This window comes from Solea solea, chromosome 1 (genome assembly GCF_958295425.1).
Source record: "Solea solea chromosome 1, fSolSol10.1, whole genome shotgun sequence".
In the NCBI taxonomy this organism is placed as follows: domain Eukaryota; kingdom Metazoa; phylum Chordata; class Actinopteri; order Pleuronectiformes; family Soleidae; genus Solea; species Solea solea.
In genome coordinates this window covers 15,526,061-15,552,226 of record NC_081134.1, presented here as the reverse complement: position 1 = coordinate 15,552,226, position 26,166 = coordinate 15,526,061, and the positions used below count along the sequence as shown (strand labels likewise).

The following is a 26,166-nucleotide window of genomic DNA, read 5'->3' as shown; positions in this document are numbered from 1 at the left end:
CTGTTGCTAAATTGTTATTCAGTGCGTGACTCATGCAGAAATAGTGCTTAGCTTTGAACTATAAGCTCTGGATAAAATTGCATGGATGTTTTAGCTCAGCACCTACATGGCAAAAATGTCTCAACTCGTATGCAAGTATTTTTAAGCTTTAAACAATGGTACAATACACTTTTTTTCAGCCTTGTTCCTATCTCTTGTCTTACAGGGAGTGCTTATAGGGAATGCTTGGAAAATGGCATGTGGGCGTTGAAGAGCAATTACTCCAATTGTGAACCTATTTTGGAGGAGAAGGTTAGTGTGGCGACGCAGGAGAGCAGTCTTGTCATGTTTTTTTTTTTATTCTCTACACAATCCGTTAATCATCCCAGATAAAGGCTCATCATACTCTCGTTGCACTGTAATGGCAACACAGGCAAGGCACAATCACTGCACAATGCATTTTTTAGACACTGTAAATGTTTGTTTCCAGATGAATTAACATACACGCGAGTGTACAGTCTTGCTTGTGCCCCTGTTAACAAAGCCTGAGGGCACAGAGTAGAAAAGTGATGCATTGCGAAATGAGTCTGAGCCTGATTAGCTCATATCATGTCTCCTGATCACGTGTATTTCTGGGTCTCGCTCTATTTTCTCAGGTCATTTTAAGACACAAGTGTGTCAAAGACATGCGCTTTCTCTCTCGACACAACGCAGCCTTGATAGGGGCGATGGGTTTTTGTCTTCATGCAGATTTGTGCTGTCTTTGCCTCATTTCTTTGTTCTCTTTTCCATCTGTACACCAAGTGACTCAAGTGTTGTCTTTCCAGAGGAAATATCCCGGGCATTATAAAATAGCGCTGATCATCAACTACCTAGGCCACTGTGTCTCTGTTGGAGCGCTGGTTGTGGCCTTCATTCTCTTCCTGTGCTTAAGGCAAGTACGGAAATAGTACTAATCTAAATGTGTTCAGTATGCCGGAGAAGTCTTTGAGGAAAATCATGGAAATTCACTTAACAGTTCTGGATTGTTTATCATTAACTCACTTACATCAAATGATTAGATATCTGCAGCATGGCTCAGCCGAGATGGGCATAATGTGTATTTCACAACAGTTCATATCTAATTTAATGTTCTGCTTTAACATTACACTACACACACGCATGCACACTAACATACACTGTAACAGGACAGCAGGACCTCCCTCAGCTGTGCTGTATAATAAGGTTTCATTGATATCCCTTCTGACAGCAAACATTGATTTTTTTCTTACCTCCAAAGTAATTCATTTTCTTTAAATATTATGGTACAGTCAACATCTATCTTGAGTTGCCCCTGTGCTAGTTTATTTTCTTCAGCATGGAAAAATGACTGATAATCAACCGTAAATCTGTCAAAACAGTGACAAATTAAATTATGTAACTTTTAAATAGCTCTTCAAAGAAGAGTATATTAAGTATGCCCATGAGGGAAACATCATTTAGTTGGATGACATGTCACTCCGAGTGTATCGCTGATGACACATTATTGTAGTTACGCGACTTCAATGCCAACATGTGGTTATTACGCCAATTTCACTTGAATCATAGAGAGTGGGAAGAACACCTGTGCATAGTTTCCATTTTTGGCCTGTTTTTGCACATTGAAGCAAAGAAACATTGAGAGACTCAAAGAAATATTATTGTAAATATGTTTTACACTGTTCAAATTTCAAATATAACATGCAAAATCTGTTCATGTACAACGACAGTGTTTTTCTAAATAAACCAATATTTTGACATGCATTAAATTGTAAATAACTGACAGATATTGGAAGTAATTCTGGAAAGAAATGGCACAAAAGCATTTAGTTACAGGACATTTTCTGGTCCTTTTTATGGTTGAAATTTTGACGGTTAGGTGTTAAAGGGTTAATGTTTTTCTAACATCAACCAAATAAGCAATTACTAGATGTAGATACTTCATGTTTACATATGTAAATAACATGATGACTCACATGTCATGACATAACCTGCAGCACTGCTGTGAACAAAGTACAAAAGTCCCTATGTCTCTCTCTCTCTTTCGTTCTCTTTCTCGTTCTTCTCATACACAACACTTTGACCCAGTTGTCAGTCAAACTGGCCATCGGCAGTACTGGGAGGATTCACGCCGCGTCACTGCCTCAGTGGGCATCAAAACATAGAGAAACTTTTTACTGGCAGACGGGAAACCTCAGCATAGCGTCTGCCCTCTCTTGTCACTCCAGTGTGCACGAGAGCGAACCGTCTGCATGTTCAGTGCAGGCAGTAATCAAACCCCATAAACACCCCCAGTCTGTCTACTGCGGACCTTAGCTTAGCAGTTTTCTGTCGTCGCCTCTATTTCATTCGTCTTCTGTTAGAAGTCAAACACAGTCAAACGCCTAATCATGAACATCAGGTCATTGTCAGAAAAAGAGAAAGAAAACACGTGTAATTATCACGTCGTCCCTTACAAGCATCATGTGAATTTTATACAGACTATATCTGCTTGTTATTCAATGGAATGGAATAGTTTAGAGCAGGGGTTCTCAATGCTGGTCCTGGGGACCCACTGCTGTCCTGCATGTTTTAGATGTTTCCAGGCTCTAACACACCTGATTTCAAATGGACAGCTCATCAGCGAGCTCTGCAGAAGCATGCGGGGAAGTTGGTCCCCAGGACCAGGATTGAGAAACCCTGCTTTAGCGAATTCGACAAAATGTGGTTTAACTCTATTATGCACAACACGGAGCTTGCGTCAGTCATTTAGAATCTCAGGTCACTCTGACCACTGTTGATTGAGTACATTGTAAATAACTGCCAGATATTGGAAGTAATTCTGGAAAAAAATGGCACAAAAGCATTTAGTTACAGGACATTTTCTGGTCCTTTTTATGGTTGAAATTTTGACGGTTAGGTGTTAAAGGGTTAATGTTTTTCTAACATCAACCAAATAAGCAATTACTAGATGTAGATACTTCATGTTTACATATGTAAATAACATGATGACTCACATTGGGATTGAGACCAGGATTGAGAAACCCTGCTTTAGCGAATTCGACAAAATGTTGTTTAACTCTATTATGCACAACACGGAGCTTGCGTCAGTCATTTAGAATCTCAGGTCACTCTGACCACTGTTGATTGAGTGAATGATGGTGAAATGTCCCCTCGCTTTGGCTTGTTGTTTAGGAGCATACGGTGTCTTCGAAACATCATCCACTGGAACTTGATCACCACCTTCATACTGAGGAACGTCATGTGGTTTTTGCTTCAGTTGATTGACCACAACATTCACGAGAGCAACGAGGTAACGGCGCACGTGTACTGTACTATGCACTGTCGAAATGTGAGAATAAAGAAAGATGATGGATATGAACTTATGTAAAGTAGACGTGTTTCTGTTTAATGACTTTTGCCTCTTGTCCCTGTCTTTCTATTTTCAGCCTTGGTGTCGATTAATTACCACAATATACAATTACTTTGTGGTGACAAACTTTTTTTGGATGTTTGTCGAAGGGTGTTACCTTCACACGGCCATTGTTATGACTTATTCCACCGATAAACTCAGAAAGTGGGTCTTCCTTTTCATCGGGTGGTGTGAGTATGTTCTTGCCAATGTTACACTCATCTCTCATTCTCTTTAGTTCAAATTAATGTCAAAAGCGAATGCTGAGGTCAATTTAGAAGCTCTTTTGGAGATTAATATTTTTTTTAATTTGACATTAGAGACATTTTATTTGATCTATGCATCATCTAATCTCCATAAGTAGAATGATATTAATAACAGATATTGTATGTTAGACACCAGATACTTCCACTTGTATATGGCTCCAACTTTTAAATCATATTTGTCCTGTAATAATTGATTATTTTGTTCAAATACATCAAATACAGCAGCATGCAGTGTAGTGTAAAGCAGAGCAAGTTGGCAGAACTCTTTTTTTGAGTTTATAAACAAATATATTTTTGACTTCATAAAATCAGAGCTTATAAACTTTTTGTAAAAAACTTTATACAATTTAACTAGAATGACTGACTGATTAAGACAACTGAAAAGTCTAGTGATACCAGAGCTTAAACACTTTGAGTTGACTTTTACTGTGAGTAATTCTAATTTAACTGTAATAAAATCATACATGTAACACTAACTCAAAGCTCTGGTAACATTCAACTTTTGAGTTTGCTTAATCAGTCATTTAAATGTTTACAGTAATTAAAAAAATACTTTTATAAACTCAAAGACTTTGATTTTCATGAAATCCAAAAACTGACTGCCTCAATTTTTTAACTTATTTGTACTTCTATAGGTCTTCAGAATACACTTGCAAAGCTTGAACTTGGCAGATTCCTACATTTGTAATTAGATATTAATCATCTAAACTGGTCACAAAGACTAACTGTGAAAAATCCTGTCGTAACAGTCATTTTAAACTGCCCATGTGCTCAGATGGCAGCATGTAAGTGATGGCTGTTCAGCAATAACTTTAATGCTGAGAAAACAGAGCAGCAATAAAGAAAATGTCACTTCTGTGCTTGAATTTGCAGAGACAGAAAAACGCTGTGACCATGTAGTAGCTGTCTAATCCAGACTACATCAAAATCCCTTCCTAACTCAGTTATATTAGGGGAAGCTTGAGTGACAGATATTCAGGCAGCAAAGCTTGCCATCAAAAAATATTATTTTACCACAATGACAAATGACCTTCATGAACACAAGAATGAAATAAGAGTCGATACGATACGACGCTATTCGCTGTAGTCCCTCTAAAAATAAGACAATATGATCTACCTTGAACAAAAGATAAGATGTGATGCAGGGGTATAATTTATATGATAAATGATGGATTTTATATATTTTTATAGATGCCAGGGCATGGATATTATACCCTTGCATGACATTGTATCGTTGGTTACAGGTAGTTTATAATTTATATATCACTCCAGCTAAATAAACAGGAAATAACATGGGATAATTTAAAATGCACTATAGCTCAGATGAAGAATATGAATTACATGCATGTAATTTAATCTTTTTTTTTTTTTTTTTACATGACTGCTGCACTCAAATGGATATTGTATTGTGACTGAGAAACAGTTGATTGGACTTTACTTAGAAATAATGACAGGAGTAGAGATTGAGTCCTCCACGAGAGAAGTGACGGCTGGAATCATAACAGGTTTAGACCTGTGTTCTTAAAGGTCAACTGTGTGAATTGTTACATTGCACGTAAAGTGTCAGAAAGCTGACCATATCTGTCGCTTCATCCAGTGTGTGTACTTTAGTCACAAGTCATTTAGCTGTCGGCACACTGCTAAGATGGAGAGTCTAGGCACAGCTACTTCTTTTAAAGGTGTTCTTTGAACTGCGGTGCTCCCGGGTATTGCTGTGAGACGTTACAAAAGCACTTCACCCTTTTAACTTCTGTCAGTCTGGATGGGCAGCAGAAAGGCTCTGACAGTGTTTTAAACAATGCAGAAATGCAGACCACACAAATGTGAAAACTATCCGTTGTATATTAATGCATTTTTTTTTTTTTTTTTAAACCACAATTGATCACTCTCTACAATCAAGTGAGGGGTCCTCTTCTCACTAAAGCAAGCCACGTGACCTAATGACCCAAAGCTCATTATGACATTATGAAACATTCAAGGTTAAAGGGAAACGGTCGAGTAGGCTAAGTAAGAGAATAGCCAGTGGTCCCTTGCAGACAGGCAGATTATGAGGAGCAGACAAAGGGCAAATTGCAAAAACAGAGCATGGAAACGTGAAAAGAATAATGGAAAATCTGTCACGGAATCAGGGGGAACGGCCCAATTTAAAGGTGCGTTCAGACCAAACTCAAAGCAAATTTTCGTGTCACAATACTTCTCCATGAAAACGACAACTTGCCATTCTCGTCCAAATAAGGGGGTACAGGATCAGTTGTGTTTTCCCCTTACAATTCGTGTCCGTTGTCATCCATGGCTGAAGCCCTTTCCTTCACCCAGTCATGCTATGAATAGCAAACTGTATAGAAAAAGCTCATGTATCCTCCGTTTCTGCCTCGGCATTAAGATGCCGGACGCAGAGGTTATTGAATCTCGGTGCCGATTTGCTTTCATGATATCGCATTACACGCTGCAGTTTAAACCGTTTAACTTAAGTGGCTGTCGTGAATTATGCAAAATTGTGCACGTCTCCTCATCCATGTGACACTTGGCATTAACTGTCTATTTAACCATGTGCAAAAAATTGACTTTGCATTTGTTCTGAACACACTATAAATTGGCCAATTTATAGCTTAAGGTGTTACTTGGAACATGTTTTTGTCTGGCTTGCCTGATTTAGCTTTTTTTCTGCTTCACAGGTATCCCCTTCCCTATTATAGTAGCCTGGGCCATTGGAAAGCTGTATTATGAAAATGAACAGTATGTATTCAAATCTACGGCCAAGTTCCTACGTTTTCCTATTTAGAAGCTAACAATTCTTTATTTTCTTTCTGTCAACAGATGTTGGTTTGGCAAAGAGCCTGGGAAATATATGGATTATATTTATCAGGGACCAGTTATTCTTGTACTCCTGGTAAGGGCGACGCTCTGTGCATTTACCCCTGGCCATTATTTTCCCATTATCTAACAGAAGCTTTTATTGATACTATCATACAGATTAATCACAAATGTCTGCTTATATGGACTGATGGGGGAAAAAAATACAAACCTGTGCCCTGAAATGAAAATGGTTTTATAATGAAACCCACTTCCATCCTACAACCAGGTTGAGAGATGGAATCAATCTTTCAGATGGGTTAGGACTTTTACACGTGTACATTCTGAATATAAAAACAACCTGTAGCCAGTGAAATGTATCTACTGAGGTTCATGTGGACACTATCATGTAGTCGTACCGTGACCGGCTCAGATTGTGTGCTCCACTGACACTGAGAAAGGTGGTGACTCTGACTTGTGATGTCTCTCTCTCTCAGCATTTATTCAAACCACCGTTCTCAGGAGGAATTTGCTCTTGGTGTATTCCACTGAAAATGACTGAACCAGGGGTTGATAGTTAATTATTGTTTCTGTTTTTTTTTTTCAGATAAACTTTGTTTTCCTCTTCAACATAGTAAGAATTCTTATGACAAAACTCAGAGCTTCGACTACTTCTGAAACGATACAGTACAGGTGAGTGGAATCGTACGTGATCATGTGACACCGTCTGTCTTTCTGTCTGTCTGCTCCTTCAAAGAACGACATGCATAAATGTTCTTTAATTTAACATGGACATAAATACCCTAATTTGTATGACATATCATTACAACTTTAGTACACGAGGGTTCTATTTGGAGCTCTTTCCGACTCGGATCTTCAACTGAATTGTAAATCTGTCTATACAAGGATTTGTATGTTTACAAAATTTTCAATAAAAAATTTGAGTGAAAAAAAGAACGACACGCAGCGACTTAGAAGATGCATTTTTAGCATCAAAGTAAACCATTTTCGAATCAGACTAATCCAATACTTAATAATTGGTGTCACAGTTCAAATGTTGTCTTAATTGCATACAAATCAATGATCTTAATCCTTAAATATTTGTATCCAGAGAGAGTATTTTGGGGATGAAAGAATCCAATAGTGAATCGCTAGTGTGTAGTGTCATACGAAGAGTAACTACTTGCAGTTATTGCTTGTGTATGAAAAACACCTATTTCTTTAATGCGGATAATAACATTAACGTTAAATCCTTACTTGTCTCTTCCACTTATTTTTCAGTTGCAGTGTCAGTTTGTTTCCCACAAATTCGTTAGATGGACAAATCATCAAATGTTGCGTGGCACTCTATTTCAAAATCAAAGGTCAACACTTAAGTGATTTATCGCGTTTCGCCGTCTTTCAAAGCAGACACTGAAGGACCTTCAACAAAAAAAACAAAAAATGCTACTGTGCTACAATTTCTCTAAGTCTAGACAAACAAATTGGTCTGAGTGAGCACAAGGTATAGTTACAGTGCTTGCATGCGAGAGGCCATTTCGTTTAGTGCCACCAGTAATCTTCAGAGGTGGAAAACCTCTCATGTGTCTGACAGGACTGAGTAATGGCAGACATTTGCTGTGTGCTTGTGAGAGGTGAGCGGTGCGCCGTTCGTTCTACTTTATGTCGTCGGGCTGTGCATCTGGCCGCAAAAATTGTGAGTTTGATTTCTCGCCTTTTTATTAGCTGTGTTAAGCGTGTTTTTCTCCTTAAGGGATTATTTTGGGATTATGTGGTGTTTACAGCGTCACGCTTCAGACAGCTGCATTTAGGTCCATAGAGGCAGACGTATGGTTGTTGGGGGGGGGGGGGGGGGTGGTAAGTTAGACTCCTCCTCAGCAGAGCAAAATATGCCTGAATCTATAAGGCGTCCTCTCAATCAAACTGCGTGCTCCGAAATGCTGGATAAAGCAGGTTAGAAAAGAGAAGATGAATGGTCGCTGGATGGCAGATATGCTGAGAGTGACAGATTTAATTAAGTGAGAAATTGTTGTCTCAAACAGTAAGGAACCATAGTTCATTCTTAATGCTGCTGTTTTGAGCACAATTGTATGAATGAGAGAAAAACAAGGAAGTGAATTTGACAAAGACAGATGGGGTACTAACATAATACAAACATGATTAAAACTTTGTTTTAACTCTAAGCAGAACGGCTTCTGAAACCTTTCACAGCCACATTTTCAGTCGCACTCATGCCTGCTGCAGTTTGCCTTACAAGTACAATGTCACTGTTGCCTCCCATCAGTCTGGATGTCAAACAAGTCACTTCCTGTGTGCAGTGTGGGAACGTCACAAAGCTACACGAGGTTCAAAACGCCACTGTTCTTGCGTTATGTGGAGCTCTTAGGCTTAATCTGGAGTGTGTGATGTCATTTGGCTTATTCTAAAATGATCCACTTCACCTTTGCAGAATTATAGAATTAGGTTGATAGACGATGTCAAATATAATGTATATTCTAATGTGTGTTTTATGTAACCTGATGGCTGGCAATGTGTGTGTTGTTTCTTGTTTTGTCCACTGCGATCAGGTGGAAAGTAATGAATTACATTTACTCGTGTTACTGTAATTCAGTAGGGTTTTTTGTGTACTTTAAAAAAGTCATTTTTAAAAAGTTACTGTAGTTGGCTTTTTAAAAATTTAAAATTCACCGGTGAAAACTTTGGAAGTGAATGACAGATGAATTGGCGCTAATTAAGGACCCTGAGTGACCTTTGACCCATTTTGACTGATACATTATGTGTTTACATATTTTATTTTGTCGGCACTTTAATTTGTAAAGGTTTGCCTTTAATTAAAACCTTTGCACGACACAAGGAAGAACCCCAACTTTGTTAAAAAAGTAACTAAGTAACTTTTAAACAAGCTACTTTTTACCTTAACTTGGTATCAAAATAGTGTTACCTTTACTTGAGTATTTCACTACTCTTTCCCCTCTGGCTGGGAATGACTCCAGGTCCTCCATGAACCTCAAATTCTAAGTAGTAGATAAGGGATGGATAACATGTAAAAGGTTTGACCGTTAACTAACGATTGCCAAATTAATAAATAAAAATTCTGTTCAGTAAATTAACTACTGTCAGAAATTGCACACAGAACTGTAAGAATCTGTTCTTATATCAGTCATTGTATAAATAATCCTCTCTCCTTGTCTTCACAGAAAGGCGGTGAAAGCAACGCTGGTCTTGCTTCCTCTGCTGGGCATCACCTACATGCTGTTTTTTGTGAATCCGGGGGAGGACGACATCTCGCAAATCATTTTCATCTATTTCAACTCCTTTTTACAGTCTTTTCAGGTGGTAATACGGATAATGATGCACTTTGATGCTGGCCTAGAAAATGTGCTCACACTGTCGTTATTGTGACCAGTGTGAATCATACGGATTTCATACTGATTTCGTTCCACTGCTGAGTCATGTCATTTCTTTGCAGGTTGTGAGGCTATCTGTGGGAAGAGTATTTGAACTAGTATCTCTGGCTGTGCTCACACATTAGATGGCCCTCCTGCCTCATATTTAGTGCTCTGAGCTGTCAGGGTTTACAGAGGCATGTGGGCATGTTTACTGCTGCCTCCCCCTGCAACACCGCAACCCTGCAACCCCCAACCCACTTTTTAATCTTTCTATCTATGTGCTGCTTAATATGAAAAATGGAGTAGGAGGAAAAGTGGATTTCAGGACGAGTTTCCTAATAGTTATGAATGGTACTTTGCCTGATTAGCTGTAAGAAGGAATAATTATGTAGGGGTTTTGAGCACGACTTGGGAAGATGCTGGTTTGATTCCTGAACTTACCCACGGTGCTGTAAAGTGTCCCTGAGCTAAACACCACACCCAGACTGCACCTGATGCTGTGTCATCAGTGTGTCAATGTCAACACACACATGTAAAGTAGAAGACAGACTTGTAAAGGGCTATATAAATACAGTCCATTTACCATGTGAATCCTCTTAAGTCTAATTAAGGTGCAATTACCCACATTTATTACGTCTAACCTATTCTGTGCATCTATTCTGCAGGGGTTCTTCGTGTCAGTGTTTTATTGCTTTCTAAACGGAGAGGTAAGTCAGGGGAGTTTTGCAAAAGACGATCGGTGTTTGATGATTTTCATTCAACTCTCAAATGCATCTCTTGATATATGATCTCAATAAAACCCAATATGAATGTAGGTGATCAGTAAGTGCTGAAGTTCTCCCAACTAACCTCCCTGTTAGAATTAAAGTTTAAATTATTAGCCGTGGAGCTTTGAAAAAGAAGAGGGAGAACTGCATTTGAAAGTGGGTGTTCATTAAAACGCACACGTCGTTCTGGAGTCGGCTTTTGCAATGTGACCAAACATCCCAGAGGAAGCTCTGTGTTTTTCCTCTAATTAAAATGAAGCATAATTAATTGCTGGATATACAGTTGCTTGAAAATCACCAGTATCATTAAATGATTACACATTTGTTTGTGACTGTGAAAATGAAGGACTTTCTCTCCCAGCCCTCTAGTAATTGAAACTCACTGAAGAAGAGGTCTTTAATTTGATGTGGGACCATAAAGTTAAATCGGTACTCGTGTGTTTTTGTTAAAGGGCTATTTCCGTATTTGAATTGGTAAAAGTGATTGTGTGGTTCTAAGAGAGAGGTTGATGCTATTTTTTTGAGTGCTTACATGTAATGAGTTTTCAAATGTGAAGTCTCTCTGGCCTTGCTTTGACTGAAGAGGTTTTTAAAAAAGGATAGTAAATTGTTGTGTTGTGTGTTCTCTAGTATTTTTTTTTTTTTGATTCTCTCCCAAGATCAAGATTTCCAGTCTTTAAAGTTTAATACATTACATCTGGTACAGCGATCAATAGCATGTTTATCGATGTCAAAAGGTTGTAGCATTACACCCTTATGATGTAGTAACAGTGAGTACACTAACACAGTTCTCAATGTTTATTAAGGTACGTTCAGCTGTAAGGAAACGGTGGCACCGCTGGCAAGACAACCACGCGCTGAGAGTGCGAGTTGCACGAGCAATGTCCATCCCCACATCTCCAACCAGGATCAGCTTCCACAGCATCAAACAGACCACAGCCGTGTGACGGGGGAAGTGCACGTATACATGCGGACGGGATTTAGAGAAGAGACTGATTTCACTGAAATGGCCGTAGTTCCAGGATATGAACCTAAATTATAACTTTAACTTCACACGAAGTAAGATGAAGCGATCATATAGCTTCCCCTGAGTTTTGATTTGATTTTTCTAGAGATTCCCGTAAAGATGACAAATAGTGGAGACCAAACTGCGGTAAAAGCGACAAATCATCAACAAGTCATATAATCTGATTTTACAGTTTTTATATTGTCACTTTACTGCCTGGTGGGTGTTAGTGGAACAAGTTGATCTCTACAGGTTTTGCAAGAGACTATATGCTATTATATGCAGTCATGAACACATCTATTAGTGTTTAGTACAATAAACATTAAAATTCCAGTGAGAGCAACAGTGTGAAAAGAAGCTTTGATGAGGGGAAAATGGTTTGCCTGTGTTATAGTGTGTAAAACAACAATCCATACAGATCAAAAGGCATAAAAGAGTTATTGCTCTCTGCAGTATTCACCAAAACACAATCCAAACAGGTGCATCATTTAATTAATATGCACTGAATATTTTGTACAAAATATGTCATTCTAATGGATCCTTTATATATTATATCAGAGGAGTCTTGTTGATTATTTAATTTGAAAGGTATTGTATTTTTCCTACTTCTTTGTTCGATTTTGTCCCCAAGAGACGGTAAACATGCTCAACAAAAAAGTTATTCAGTTATTTATCACTTCCCTGAGGTTGAAAGCTGAAAACACTTCAAAAAAATTGAAGTTCTTGCCCAAATGAGTAGAGATTTATTTTATAGTATACGTATGTGATATACAGTATGCCATGCGTGGCGTTGTCATCTAAGAGTCTTGCAGCATTCTTAAGTAATCAGTGTCATAACTAAGCTGCTTGATGCAGAAAACACCAATCACTCACCAGGTCAACATGCCAACTCATACATCTGCCCAGGCTGCTCATACACTAATACGGTGAATTAACTTCCTTGTCCAATGACAAACAAAAAGACTTTTGATTTCTACAAAAGAAAATAAAGAGAATTTAAAAAAAAACTGTATTATCCACAAAAGCACTGTATTTCTTGGTGGGGAAAAAAAGCAAGAAAAAAACTCCAGGACCATGTCCTCATGACACTGCAAAATGAAATCTATAATAACGGAAACGTGCCATAGCATTAAGACAGCATGTTAGGATGACGGTGTTAAAACTTGCCAGGGTGACACTGTGACATTTGGTCTCAACCTGTGTTTTGCTGCTTGGTGAACCACCGAACTCTCATTCTCTGTCTGAATTATGCCTCAAATACTCGAGTACTATGTCACTTTACAAAATGTGTAACCGGTTTAACAATTTTCCAAAAAAAAACTTTCAAACATTTTTAGGATGTGGAAATGCAACAAGTGAAATTATACGTTTATTTCCGGGAGTCTGTATCGTCTCATGTAACTCTTGTCGAGAATGTAAATTATTATAAAATATTTCTCAAAAATAATGAGCCATTTTTAAATGAATAGTCTCGTTTTAGGTGATGTTTGTTTTGATCAAATATGTCGAGTTTCTGTGAGATCTGTGAAGTATTTTTAAGTGTTGTACAGAGCATTGTAAACTTTCCATCAGGCTTTGTTTGAAAAATGTACTTTCCATATTTGTATTTTGTAAACTTTGGACTGATGGTAAATGTTGATTTATGTGTTTTAAATTGTACATATTTTAATTTCCTATTCCAGGGTCATGGCTCATGCAGCTGTAACACTGCGGACCCCCCTGGCCCCATCATAATTCCAAAAAGTACGCCACTGATTAATTGTGGGATATTTTGATACATAACAAATTATACATCATTTCTTTAAACTCACCAAAGAAACAAACCACACTTAACAACACTTACTGTACATTTTAATGTTTGCATATTTATATTGTTTTCACTACACTCTGTAGAGCAAATGGCGCCAATGTTATTTTCTACACCCTTTAATCTACATTGTTAAATGTATTTGATGCAATGGTATGTACGTATACATTTGACCAACTGATTTTATTGAAAACGTTAAGTGAGCCATGTTGCCTTACAAAAGGAAATGCATTTTATTTGTAAAAATCTAATGTCTCTGTAAATAATGTATCATTGTGTTATTGATATATATATTTGTACATGCACATGTGAAAGGAAATGTATTGATTTCAAGTAAAAAAAGAAAACATCATTTTGGCTCTTTGGGCTTTTTTGTTTAAAGGTTTGTCACTGAGCAATTTGACATTTGCTACACATTGCCATAAACTGATTTGTTTGGGTGAATCATTTGCTATTTAAACCTCTCATCTACATCTTCAAACACTGTATGATATAAACAGCAATGACTCAATCATGTAATTAACTTACTTAACTTGTTTTTTTTAACAATACAAGGACTGATGTCCTGAGAGTAGCCCTCTGTTATATAATATGAAAGGAGATACCATTTCAGGAGTTAAGTGGAGCAGAAACTGCTGCCTGTACCAAGAACCCCCGGGACACGATGAGTTATTTATCCCCAAACAATTAACCAAGACTTTGATGCAGCCTAATAAAGGCATGTTGTGACAATTATTGCCGTGACTAGAGGAGGAGAAATTACAGTAGATGAGATGTTGTGTAGTGTACACAATGCCAGGAGCAAGCAGCATCTGCTCTTTATCGCGGATTGTTTGCCCCCGAGACCCTGTGTGTCTATAGAACTGTGTTTCACCAGCCATTACTTCAGCTAAAAATAAATAACTGCCATGACAGCCTGAGGCTATACCACTGTAGTCCTAATGCTTTGTTATATATAATTTAGAATGAGAAGGTGCATTTCATAACACAAGGTGTTTCAGAAAGGATAAACTTGTCAACAAGAAGGCATTTACAGAATTATGACTTACAGTTTTTTTTTGTTTTTAATCATCTTATTAATCACTGGTGTTTCCTCTCACCCTTTGAATCCAGCTTGTTTTGAGATTTAAGTCTCCACATTAACTTTAGACTGTTGACATATAAGAACATTCAAAATTTAGGATATAGCACTATTTGGTGCTATGTGGTTTCATATACACTTTATCAAACAGCATTGACGGTCTATCCCTCACTGTATCATAAGGATATTTTCTGACGTGCAGTGTAATTAGCTTGTAAATAAAATAATTTCTTGCATTAGGCAGCCCAACATACCTGGAATATCGTTCTTATCTTAGTCTTTAGTCCCACATAGATAGGAAAAGTAAATGCTGAACACACCATCTGTGTGATTCATCAAATAATTCAAGTCAAAGCAAAGAATTTAGAAGGAGGACATTGTATTTGAGCATTATAGTTCATTTCCCATAAGAATAAATCACTCTGAGCTGTGGTAGAATATTAAAGAGCACTTAAACAGAAACGGCACTACTCTTTACCTGGAATCATACTAAGGTAATGATTTCATTACGATGCAGTCGGTTCACTGAATTACTGAACCTCTGCAGTCAAGTCAAAATATCAAGCAACCGAAGCCATTGGGAAATTGGCTGTTGCACAACAAATGGCGGAATATATTGCCTGGAGCTCAGGCTGGAAGTTGGGAGCTGACTGACAAAGATTAGGTGCGATGAAGGTCAGCCAAGCCAAGCAGAGGGTCTTTAAAAAGCTATTTGTGGTGAAGGCGAAGGTCATATTAGTGTTCTTGAATTAAAATGGCCTGGTGAAATTGTTTTCAAATTATCCTCTGACAAGCTGGTGGGTCAGTCATTATAAAGTCATGCTGTGCAGCTTAAAAGTACTCCTCGAGATATGAAATGGGAATTTGCGTATAATATATTGGGTGAATGGTTTCTACAGGGTAAACCTCCCTCCGTGTAGCCTAATGGAGAGTTTGAACAAGGTATTATAAAGTACACATTAGTGGAAAAGGATGATCTAAACCCTGTTTGAGGGGAAATAAATTGAGCAAACAGGAGTCGTTTTCAATGAGTCTCTAAAACTCTGAATGAGCCATACAACAACAACAAATCCATCACAATCAGACACTTGTCAGGGATTCTGTAGGATTAACATTCAAGTGTATGATTAAATCATTTTACCAAACAGGTGCTAATGATCATCGTTTTCACAGGTAGGTTGAAACATAGTCATTAACTGAAACAGAAACAGCTGTGTGGGAGGTTTGAGGAGCAGCCAGACTCTGCCGGAAAGGTGAGGATGTGGAAGACAGTTTCATGTCACAGGACATGCGCCACGATAAGACTAAGGACAGCAACAAGACACAAGGTAGTTATACTTTATCAGGCAACTCTCTCCCAGGCAAAGATTTCAAAGCAGACTGGGGTTTCGATGAGTGCTTTTCAAGCTCTTTTGAAGAAGCACAAAGAGTGCGGCAGATGACAGATACATCACGTTTACTTCCCTTTGAAATCCATCTGCTCAGAAGTGGCACAAGCCTGCTGGACCGAGGTAAACCAATCAACTGTCCGGAGATGTCTGACCAGAAGACAAGGCCAAGTGACTCAACTGTGTACGAAAATAGAAGAACTGGAGAAGGCAGTTTATTTGCCGAGCAGTATAATAATGACAACGTTCAAGCATGGTGGAGTTTCCTTGCAAGTTTGGGGCTTCATTCATTTTCTACAAATGGATTAATGGTGTCCTTAATGCTGAGGAATACAAAATGCAGCCAACGTCATTAAGAACTATCATCAGCATTCAAAATAAAAGCAGAGTCGTGGAAGTGATGGTATGGACCACACTGAGCCCTGATCTCAACATCACCTAGTCTGTCTGGGATTACATGAAGAGAAGGATTTAAGCCAGCCTACATCTATGGAAGTTCTCCCCAAAAAGTCTGGAACAACCTACCTGCCTGATTTAAAGGTAAAGGGTGGTCACACCAAATATTGATTTATCAATATAAATTGAAGAAAAAATGAACTCTTAGTAATGTAAGTGGGTGGGTCTAACACCACAACACACTAGAATGATTCTTCATTTATTCAGTCATGACATGGTAGAATAACTTGAGTGACAGCTCTCTCTGCTGGCCAAAGAGAGGAAATACATCTTCCGGCAAAAAGATAGTGATTGACTGGAAATGGTATGAAATATTATCTTTTTCTCATGCTCTTGAGTGCTTTTTTAATGCAATCTCAGAGGTCAGAGTTTTTGTACATTTCATGCCATTGTTCATAGAGTACAAAGTCCAATCATGGTAGTTGCATAAATGTCTTTATGGGATAATAAACTCTGGATCACAAAATCACTTTAAAGCATCTTCAACCACTTAAAAGAATGTTAAAAAAGTAAGTGATACAATAAAGAAATATAGTGTATTGCAGGTAAATCTACATCAAAGTCGATTGATGTAGGTTTTTATGTTTATAATAACATTCAAAAAAAATGTCCTTTACATGTACCACTTTGCAAGGATACTTTTGCCTTTCCTTATTGTTTTCTTATTTCATCCATCAAGCAGCGCTCACATTTGCTGTTTCTGCTTGTCCAAACTTGAGTTGCGGTGGCAGTGTGTTCTGGCAGTTACATGAGCCACAATGACATTTAATGGAAAGTGCTCTTATTTTTCTTTTTTCCTGCATCACTGCAAACACTTTCCCATGAAGACAACTGACCAACAAAGCAACCAATAGCATTGTTTATGAAAAAGAGAACTCCATCTAATGAATTGTATTTATTTATTTATTTATTTATTTATTTATTTATTCATTTGCATGACCTAAAACTAACACCAGGATGTGCTGTGTGCACTGCATCAGGGTGACATATTAATTAGTTATATAAATAATTTCATGAAGAGTGGAAATCAGAAATATACAGATAGGGGAAAATGGGATTTACAGTAATCTACTTTCTTCTGTCAAAAATACAGGACCTTGATTTTCATTGATTTGATATGAGGCAGTAGTGACGTAGCACCAGAATGACAATAAGGTCAAAAAAAACATTAAGATGCCATAATGTATTTTACAAAAGCTTCATAGTTAATGCACCCGTTAGCGTCTTCTTGGTTTTGCATCAGCTGCTCCACCTCATCCTCCCTCATCTTCTCACCTGTGGTCCATGAGAAAATAAACCAGTTCAATTTGTAGTCCTACACACAGCAGCTTTGTAAAAATCAATTTGAGGTCGCCGTACTCACCCAGTGTTGCCAGAACGTGCCTGAGCTCAGCTCCCATGACTGTGCCGTTCCCTTCCTTGTCAAATACCCTCAGACCCTCCACAAAGTCCTCAAAAGTTCCACGGTCCTTGGCTCTGCAAATGTGTTGGTGGATGGGAAGAAACTGCTCAAAGTCCAGCATCTTTGTCTGCATTTCTGTGGAAATGGAAACGATGAAAAGCTGAACAAATATCCACCCTTAAACCAGTGTTGACATTTATTCCAACCTTTCTCCATATAGCCACTTTTTTAACCTGCCTTGGCTCGGTCTGACTCTAAAAAGATACTGATATCATGCAGATGAAGGGGCAGAGACTCGGTATGCTGACGTGCCTACTACTAACCTTCAGGCTTGGGCTTTCCAAGGACTTGCATGATCTCTGCATTGGTAGGATTCTGGCCCAAAGCCCTGATAAGGTCACCACATTGGGCGTATGTTATTTTCATCTCACTGGTTGGAGTCCTGTCAAACAGCTGGAAAGCATCCTTGAAATCTGTGAAGAAAAACAAAAGCAGGGTGTTCCTTAGACATTAAATTGGGCATGAAGGATCTTTGAGGTGGGGCCCCTGAGGTGTGCTGCCTGTATCGTAATATTGCATCTTGATATGCCTTGTATCTGAGGCCCTTAGACAAACTCTAAGAATGTGACTTCGATGGGTGCGTTAACTTCAACATAAAAGCACATCCCTAAACCACACGTCATTATCAGCTGTTGTCGAACATTGCTCACGCACTGATGGGAGGCATGATCACACAAATCATTTATTGCCACTATAAATAGCACAACAGCCGTCCGTGCAAGGCAAAAGATAAAAAAAAAAAACAATACCGGCAACGGCAACCTTACCCTCAAGTTGCTCAGGGGTGAATTCCAGCTGAAAAGAGACAAAGCAAACGTAAAGTGCAGTTAGATGGTGCTGCTCGCTCAGGAATTGTGAAGCTTGTGAGGATTATGATTACAGTTGACAGAAGAGGGAATCAATGCATTGACTTGATGATTGAACCCTGACTTTGCCTCCATCGTCGTAGTACCAGCAAGTTCGAGTGACAGGCTGGGCCTGTTCTTCTCATACGTTATTTATCAGTGACCTTGGATCAAACATCCGCGGGCTTACTGCTACTGTCAGATTCATTAGTGTTTATTTTTGGATACAATACGTGTCAAGAATCTACGGTACTGTAAATACCAGTGAGGTCAGCAACTCACAACCTGATGATTTGCATAGGCGTGTGTTCAATATAAATTATAATAATGCGCACCGACAGTCTCACAAAATTTATTTTGTTCATTTTTAATTGAGCTACATACGATTTAGGTTATTGTATTAGTATGACGGCTCATTTAGTCGTACAAGCTGCAGTGCACTCCCATTTAATGTGTTATTCTAAGTCTAAAAACTATAATTCACATTATTCTGAACACCCATGATAAATGTTGACTATTTATACTCTGTGTTTCTTGGACTCGCCATCAGGAAATGCCCTCTTTTTTTGTCTGATGTCTGGATGTCTTCAAATCTCGTCCCCACTACGAATCGTTGTAAAAATATTATCTAAACACTTATCTTAGCACACTTGAAGATGGATGACTAGGAATCTAATTATCGGTATTTTTCTTCCTCTCGGTTTTTCCAACCATTTTTACCCTCAGAGGAAAAACGTGGGTGGTCTGCCATTCACTGACATGATGAAAATTATATCCTGTGGCTTTAACCGCTCTCCATTGTAACGTGGTGGCTCGTCCGACGAGAAAAAACATTTATCCATGGAGAAGGGGCCAAGTCAGCAGAAGATCTTTCCACTACATGTGGTATCAGCTTGTTCGCCTCTGAACTGCTTCCTGAGCTAGATATCACAACTTGTTTTGCACATTTGGACAACAGATATTCTGTAAGTCTGTTGTACAAACAGCCAGAATGAATGAAGTCCATTCAAATGGATGTCCAGTCACATTTTTTTGCTTGCACTGACAGGCTTAGGTCACATGGGGTCTCTAATGATCTTTAAACAGTGCATATCTATATCACCCCTCCTAGAATAATTCATTAAATACATGACAAGCAATTAAACAGTACAAAAAAAGAAAGAAAAAAAAAAGAGGATTAAAACATTTTACAATTTGTTATTTTGGCATAAAATTGCTGTTTACCGTCACTGTTGTGGGGTCGAACTGCGGGGTCTTGGGACGCTCGGGCTCTGGTGGTTTTGGGGCCACTGGCGCTGCAGGTTTGGGCTCTTCCTTCTTCTTAGGGGCCATTGTGAGATGAGACAGAAGGAGTGGACTGGCAGAGCAGAGGGATCCAGCACACTGCAGCTGAAGGTGACCCTTCAGAGGCTGGGTCCCTTTATCCACTGTCCACAGGTGTCATCTTCAACCCCAGCCCCCTTCCATGCCCAACCAGACTGCCAACAATAGGGGGAGACTATAAAAGGATGTGACTTTGAGCTTCTATTTAAGACAAAGACTTTTGTGAGCGATACATCACACAATACAAACTATATCATCTGATATTCCGAGCCCGGGACCTTCTGCTAATTAGGCTATTTCCATCAACATAAGTGTATGACCTTGTTCACTCAACTGTGGTGGCTATTAGTGAGGAGGGGCTAAATAGAATGGTGATTGCTGGGCAAGAGGTGCAGTGAAGTTGTTTAAATTCTGATTCTGTCAGAATGCCGTGTGAAGAACTGCAATTATCCCTGATGATTATTCAATTTTGCAATCAATGGGTGACACTAAGTACCACTGTGTGAAGCAGCCATCCTCACAGCTGGGTGGAGACATAGTGGCAGTCGGGGGAGTGTCTCTCGCGTTGGCTATGTTATGTATGTTATATGTTATATACCATCATGATGTGTAACTAACTAAAACAAACAAATGAATGTGCAAATCAATTTTAAGTGGACTTAATCAGTCTTGCTTTGACATATAGTTTCCTATAGATTTTTGTTCAAAAGCCGTTGGTTTCCAATAATATACAGCTTTAATCCTTTAATCTGTTTGGACATCTGCACGCACATATTGCATTTGCCACGGTCAACACCCAACACATCTCTCCAGAAATATGACAATAGAGGGAGTAGAACATGCATTGTTTGTTTGCTTAAAGAACGAAGAAGCCTTTTGGGGATGACAAGTGAATATTGTTTGCCATGAAAGTGCTGGTAGCATGTGGTGTAACAACAAAATGTGCAAAAATATACTGAAGACGGTGATGCTAATCTCATCACAGTACGGCGCCCATTCACATGTCTTCACAATATGTAAGACTGGAGTCATAATTATCATTATCATGATAAACAAGTGCTTTTTTCAGCCCACAGTCCTGCAGGACTGAAAAGACTCAGTTCGATGGGTTGCACTTCTCAGCCTGCTTTGTGGTAGTGTTGTTATTTTTGTTTTGGAGGGTGGGTGGTGGGCTAAAGGGAGTACGGATTGAAAAGGGCATTTTGATTTATGTCCTGAGTACAGTGCAGTCTGTTTTGATTATATCTGTCTTGTGAAATGTGGGGATGAAAGATGACTTATCCATGAATGGACAAGGGTTAAAAAAAAAAAAAAAAATGAAGAAAAACTGAACAGTCACTGATACTAAAACAGAGTTTCATGCACAGATTTTTGTATTTGATACACATATTTTGTAGTTTATCTTGATTTTCTTTCGCTGATGTTCAATTTGCAGTCACGTATAATCTCATGGATTTTATTTTATCCTTTTGTCTTTACACTGAAAGATATTACTGGACAGCTGTCAGGGGCTTGTATTTAAAGCGGAGGCTCTCATGTAACAAAAGCGTCAGCCAAACAAGTCAGTGGCAAATGGTGAGATTTGGCAAATCCATTGTCGGAAGGAACGTCCTTAATGGCCGTCCTCATGATCTGTTGGGCTGGCAGAGCTGCGTGACAAACATTCCACTTCTATTGAAACCGTGCAGCCCGTCTTTGGACAATTATATGTTTGAAAGTTTCCCGTTCTAAAGTCAGCATAAAATTTGAACAAGCTTTAGTCTGAGATGGCATGATAATAAATAATCGTCATGATACGAAACCTGTTTATGTTAAAAAATAAAAATTAAACCACCAAATAATCTAACTGTAAAATGCGACGCTCCCAGAAACAAGTTTTGGAGCCAGATGTTCTAAAGATTGTTAGAAGACCTTTTTGATGTCATAACAGATTAACACTGTTCACTGAGAGGACACTAAATGATAATGAAGATCAAAATAAGCTAATCCTTTCAAAACCATTAAGAGAAACACACAAAGGGAAAAAAAAGACACCGCTTGTGCTCACTCTGGCCTGGATAGAGAGATGATGGGACAGCATAGCATAAAATAATCAGCAGATTAGTGCGAGCTGCATGAATAAGAAGTCATTTGTTCCTCATTATTTTCAAACACAACACAAAGTGAAGTTGTCAGTGTCTGGCCGCCGTAGCCTACATAGAGACACAGACGGAAACAGCGAATGTCAGACTGATTATAAATGGATTCAGCTCTACATAGCTCAGATCCACCACTTGTTCAGATCCCGCCAGGTGATTGCCAATGACAGGCTGCAGCAACAGTTTACAACATGACCAACGTCAAACAGTCAAGCTCTCCAAACATGCAGGACCTGTCCAGTTTGCTATTTTGGTCTTCGTCTGTTGTCTCACTGCTATGTACCTTGGACAGGCTCCAATCAGAGTACAATGCCAATTGTCACTTGGGCCCATCATATGACCTTCAGTAAAGCTGTGGGCTTTTTTTTTTCTTTTCTTTTTTAATACACTGTGCTTTAATAGCCTGGATAAAAGCAAGACTCTTAATGAACTCTTCCAAAAATGGTAGTGCGATTCAGGAACAATAGAGAATGTGCACAAAAAGACACAAAAGACATCAGTTGAGATGATTTGGCATCCAAAGTGTCACTTACATGAGACTGTGCTGTAAAGGTGTAAAATCCTGTCATGGAAAATATTATTTTGATGTGGAGGAGGCAGATGATGAACAGGAGAAAAGCCATGAAAGAAAATGTAACACTTAAGCGTGTTAAATCATTCAAACAATAGCTTTCACAAACCAGAATACTCACTTTGATCCATAAAGCAGTTCCAATATTTGCATTATTCCTATCAAAACCTATCCTTTTTTTTTTTTTCTTCATTTTTATATGTGGATGTGCATGTTGACTTTGATGTAGTAGTATGTTTACTAAATTAGATGTCCATGCAAGTGTAACTGTCAGTGTGTTTGATGAGATTTCACACTATAATATAGTGTTATCATATAGTGATAGTGATATCATATAATAAATATGATATCTTGGAATGGTTTTTAATTCATTTTAAATGATGTCTAAATTAACTTTGCCTTTGAACTACCTTGGCATATGCATACATCTAAAAAAAAAAGTTTGGATTCAAAGCTGCAGTGCGTAACTTTTAGTGGGTTGTTGTTCATCCTTCCTCTAAAAAATGAAGGAGCTTTCGTGTGTATACAGCAGCAGCAGCGCCAGCGGTAGAATTAACCTCTGAAACCTTTCATGGGCACTTCTTTGTGTTTTCAGTCGTTCTCCAACATGTTTGCAGTCGTCTCACTTTACTAGCACAATGTTGCCGTTGGCTCCGTCTGTCTTGACATAAAACAAATTACTTCCTGTGTGCAGTGCAGGAACGTCGCCAGGTTCCACAAGATCTAAACACTGCCCTACTGAGAAACACAGAGAGAGTCGTGTGGCGCTGATAGGCTTAATCAGCGCTGTGTGAACTCATGTGACTCTAGTTTTAATGGAACAGACATCTGTTGATATTAGTCAGTCAGTGCAGTTTTAATCTCTGTATATGCATGTGTTTCTCAGGTGATATTTGGGTATTTCCTGGTGCATGAAACAAATCTGACTACTGCAATCTGACCATAGGTCGGATACAGATGTTCTGTATTTAAAACCTGTCAGTCATTTTGGCAACCCAGTGCATTTGCAGCAGGTTCCAGTCTTGGCTTGGCCCTTTTATTTACACTTAGATTGCTTTAAACAGCAGTGTCGAATGTGTGTAGCTGCATCAACAGACTGAAACTCCCCAATGGCTCTCTATTACCTCTCTGCGGAGCTGCGGCGACACATGCCCCACTGTCATTTACCAGCATTCAGGATATAGCGTGCCCAAGCCAATGCTAATACCAATAGGTGGTTGATACACCAGCTGGATTCCTGGTAGCTGTCACGTGTTCATTATCAAATTCACAAGGCAGTCAGTGAAGAGAGTGAGCGTGTAATTAAACTGTCCTGTGTCCAACAAGGATCCGGCGTGGTATCCAGTTCAGTGTGCAGAGGCAGCGACAGTGCCAGGCTGCACGGGCTTTGCTCCAACACAGACTGTGAAAGCATGTTATTTGGCAGAACTTCTTGTTTAGTGACGATAATATAAGCACTCTTTTTTTGGGGAATCACAGCAGGATTTCTGCGACAAACATTTTAGTTTGTTTATGCTGTTCCTGTTTGGGTGTTTTATGAGTGTGTGTGTGTGTGTGTGTGTTGCCATGCGGAGTACTACAAGCAATCTGTAAGTCCTAGTTTTCTCTGTTTCCTTCACAATCAACACTTACACTTACAACATTAGCGTGAATCCTCAATCAGTGACAGAGCATTTGATTAGCAGGACGAAGATGAATAATTCATGTCCGTCTACAGGCCTGAGTTACAGTCCGCATCTGTGCTGTCAGACGGCGACAGCAAACCCATATGCTGAGTCACAGCACCCTCCATTGGTCACAGTGTAACTAGTTGGGCCTGAATGCTCTCACTTCCATGGCTTGTCCTCTTGTTGTATTATCTATTCTCTGTTTGATTGATTTACACAACCTTAAGCTGCTGAGCTCTGCTGAATCTCTCTGACATTTTCTGAGATAAAATTTATATAAAAGTATTCCTTTATTGCATAGATAATACCCTGTTCGTCTGAAGCGCCCTTGTCCTTGTACTGTTATCTACCTGTCCTCTTACACCTACCGTGCCGCTCTCTCCATTTCAGATCAATAAAATAAAAAGAAAAACAAGTTATTGATTTAGTTATTTATATGTCTCCATCCTCATAGTGTTATTTTCTAAGCTCAACACAGCAATGGCAGTGATAACTCACTCTCATGCACAGATCAGAACGCCCGTGCTGTGAGACAACAGCATCATTTGGACTCTGGGATGTGAGTAGCATTGAAGATACAAACCCGTGTCTGTGAGTCTCTTGACCAGCAGCACTGGGGTTTGTCACTGATCAGTTCAATTGTAGTCTTGTCAGTCCACCCACCGTATGGGGTTGTGGTTCACAGCTGAACTGTGAGGGAGTGAATTATTCCTATGTAAGTACTGTATTTTTCCACTATATCGCCATATGTTTCCTGTTGCCGTGATGCAGCTTGTTGAGAAATTTAACTGAACTTATTAGAACACGATGAACTATTTCCTAAAATGTGCCATGAGTCCTTTCAGACAGTGCTGACACCTTGTAATTATGTCTGTAGGCGTGTTGTATAGGAGCGGTTTGCTGTGTCTTTTTTGTTCCGAGTTCTTGAAAAACTGCAAAGAATGTTCTCATAAGAATGAAAAGAAAATGATCACAACCCGGCCCACTTTGGAGCTTCACAGTGTTGTCATACTTTAATGTAGAGACGTAGTTGAAACTGGTCACAAGACTTTAAACTGTTTTCAGTTAAATCCATGTTTTGGTAACTATCGCTGTTTTGTTTTTTTGTTTGCCCTTTTCTGATTGTGTGTGTATTGCACAATCTTTTAAAAAATCACAAAACTAATCCAAACTAACATGTTTCTCTACACCAGCACTCCAGTTAGATAGGTGGTGGTAATGAGCCTCTAAGCTGGTTTACCAGTTTTAAAGATACATTCCACCAAAATACTACTTTGTGTAAATAATTCAAGTTTGAAAAGTTCACCAGGCAACATTGGTCCCAAGAAGCAGGCACGATAAATATTTTGTCGGGGAATTTTCTACTTGTTGCGGTTATTTTCTTAACAAATGCTAGTGCGTGTAACTCATGAATGAATGAATGAATGAGAAACTAGCATCAAAGCACATGCTTATAATGAACTATTGGCTCAATAAATTAAAGCAAATGTTTATTCCTCATTTATGAAACAGTATTTCAAAGTCATTTCTATTTAGAGTCTATTTCAAAGCATTTTCTTTCTTATAATTGGTGAACCTCTAAATCTCAGAATCTCCATTTCATCAACCACTGTAGAAAGATATAATTTTCCCCCCTCGGCTTTTGAGTTCACTCAAAATAATAATGTTCTAGTGGGGGGAATGGAATGGAAATTTGAAGATCTTTAGTGTGTCTTTAACTGATGAAAAGCCATCTGATTGAAAAAATAATTCATTGGCTTCAAGGCTGCTACTAACTGAACAAGAGCAAAGTGACAATCAGTGATGAAATGTAAATCCA

General features: G+C 38.7%; 2 protein-coding genes across 2 annotated transcripts in view; one reads left to right on the top strand and one right to left on the bottom strand.

The window, feature by feature from the left end:
• Positions 1-12,604, top strand: part of LOC131473654 (corticotropin-releasing factor receptor 2) — a 34,236-nt gene extending 21,632 nt beyond the window's left edge. Inside the window, exons 3-12 of the mRNA XM_058651027.1 lie at positions 206-291; positions 807-913; positions 3,172-3,289; positions 3,426-3,579; positions 6,330-6,390; positions 6,472-6,544; positions 7,055-7,140; positions 9,645-9,780; positions 10,502-10,543; positions 11,410-12,604. Coding sequence (XP_058507010.1) covers positions 206-291; positions 807-913; positions 3,172-3,289; positions 3,426-3,579; positions 6,330-6,390; positions 6,472-6,544; positions 7,055-7,140; positions 9,645-9,780; positions 10,502-10,543; positions 11,410-11,550 — 1,004 coding nt within the window. The 3' untranslated portion in view covers positions 11,551-12,604. The remainder of the gene's footprint in view (positions 1-205; positions 292-806; positions 914-3,171; positions 3,290-3,425; positions 3,580-6,329; positions 6,391-6,471; positions 6,545-7,054; positions 7,141-9,644; positions 9,781-10,501; positions 10,544-11,409) is intronic.
• Positions 12,605-17,230: 4,626 nt separating this feature from the next.
• myl13 (myosin, light chain 13) lies at positions 17,231-20,054 on the bottom strand. Its single transcript, XM_058629179.1, has 5 exons — positions 19,873-20,054; positions 18,571-18,598; positions 18,067-18,216; positions 17,705-17,878; positions 17,231-17,616 (listed from the first exon to the last, which is right to left on the bottom strand). The coding sequence occupies exons 1-5, from the start codon at positions 19,978-19,980 to the stop codon at positions 17,510-17,512; spliced, it is 567 nt and encodes a 188-aa protein (XP_058485162.1). The 5' UTR covers positions 19,981-20,054; the 3' UTR covers positions 17,231-17,509.
• Positions 20,055-26,166: the final 6,112 nt, after the last annotated feature.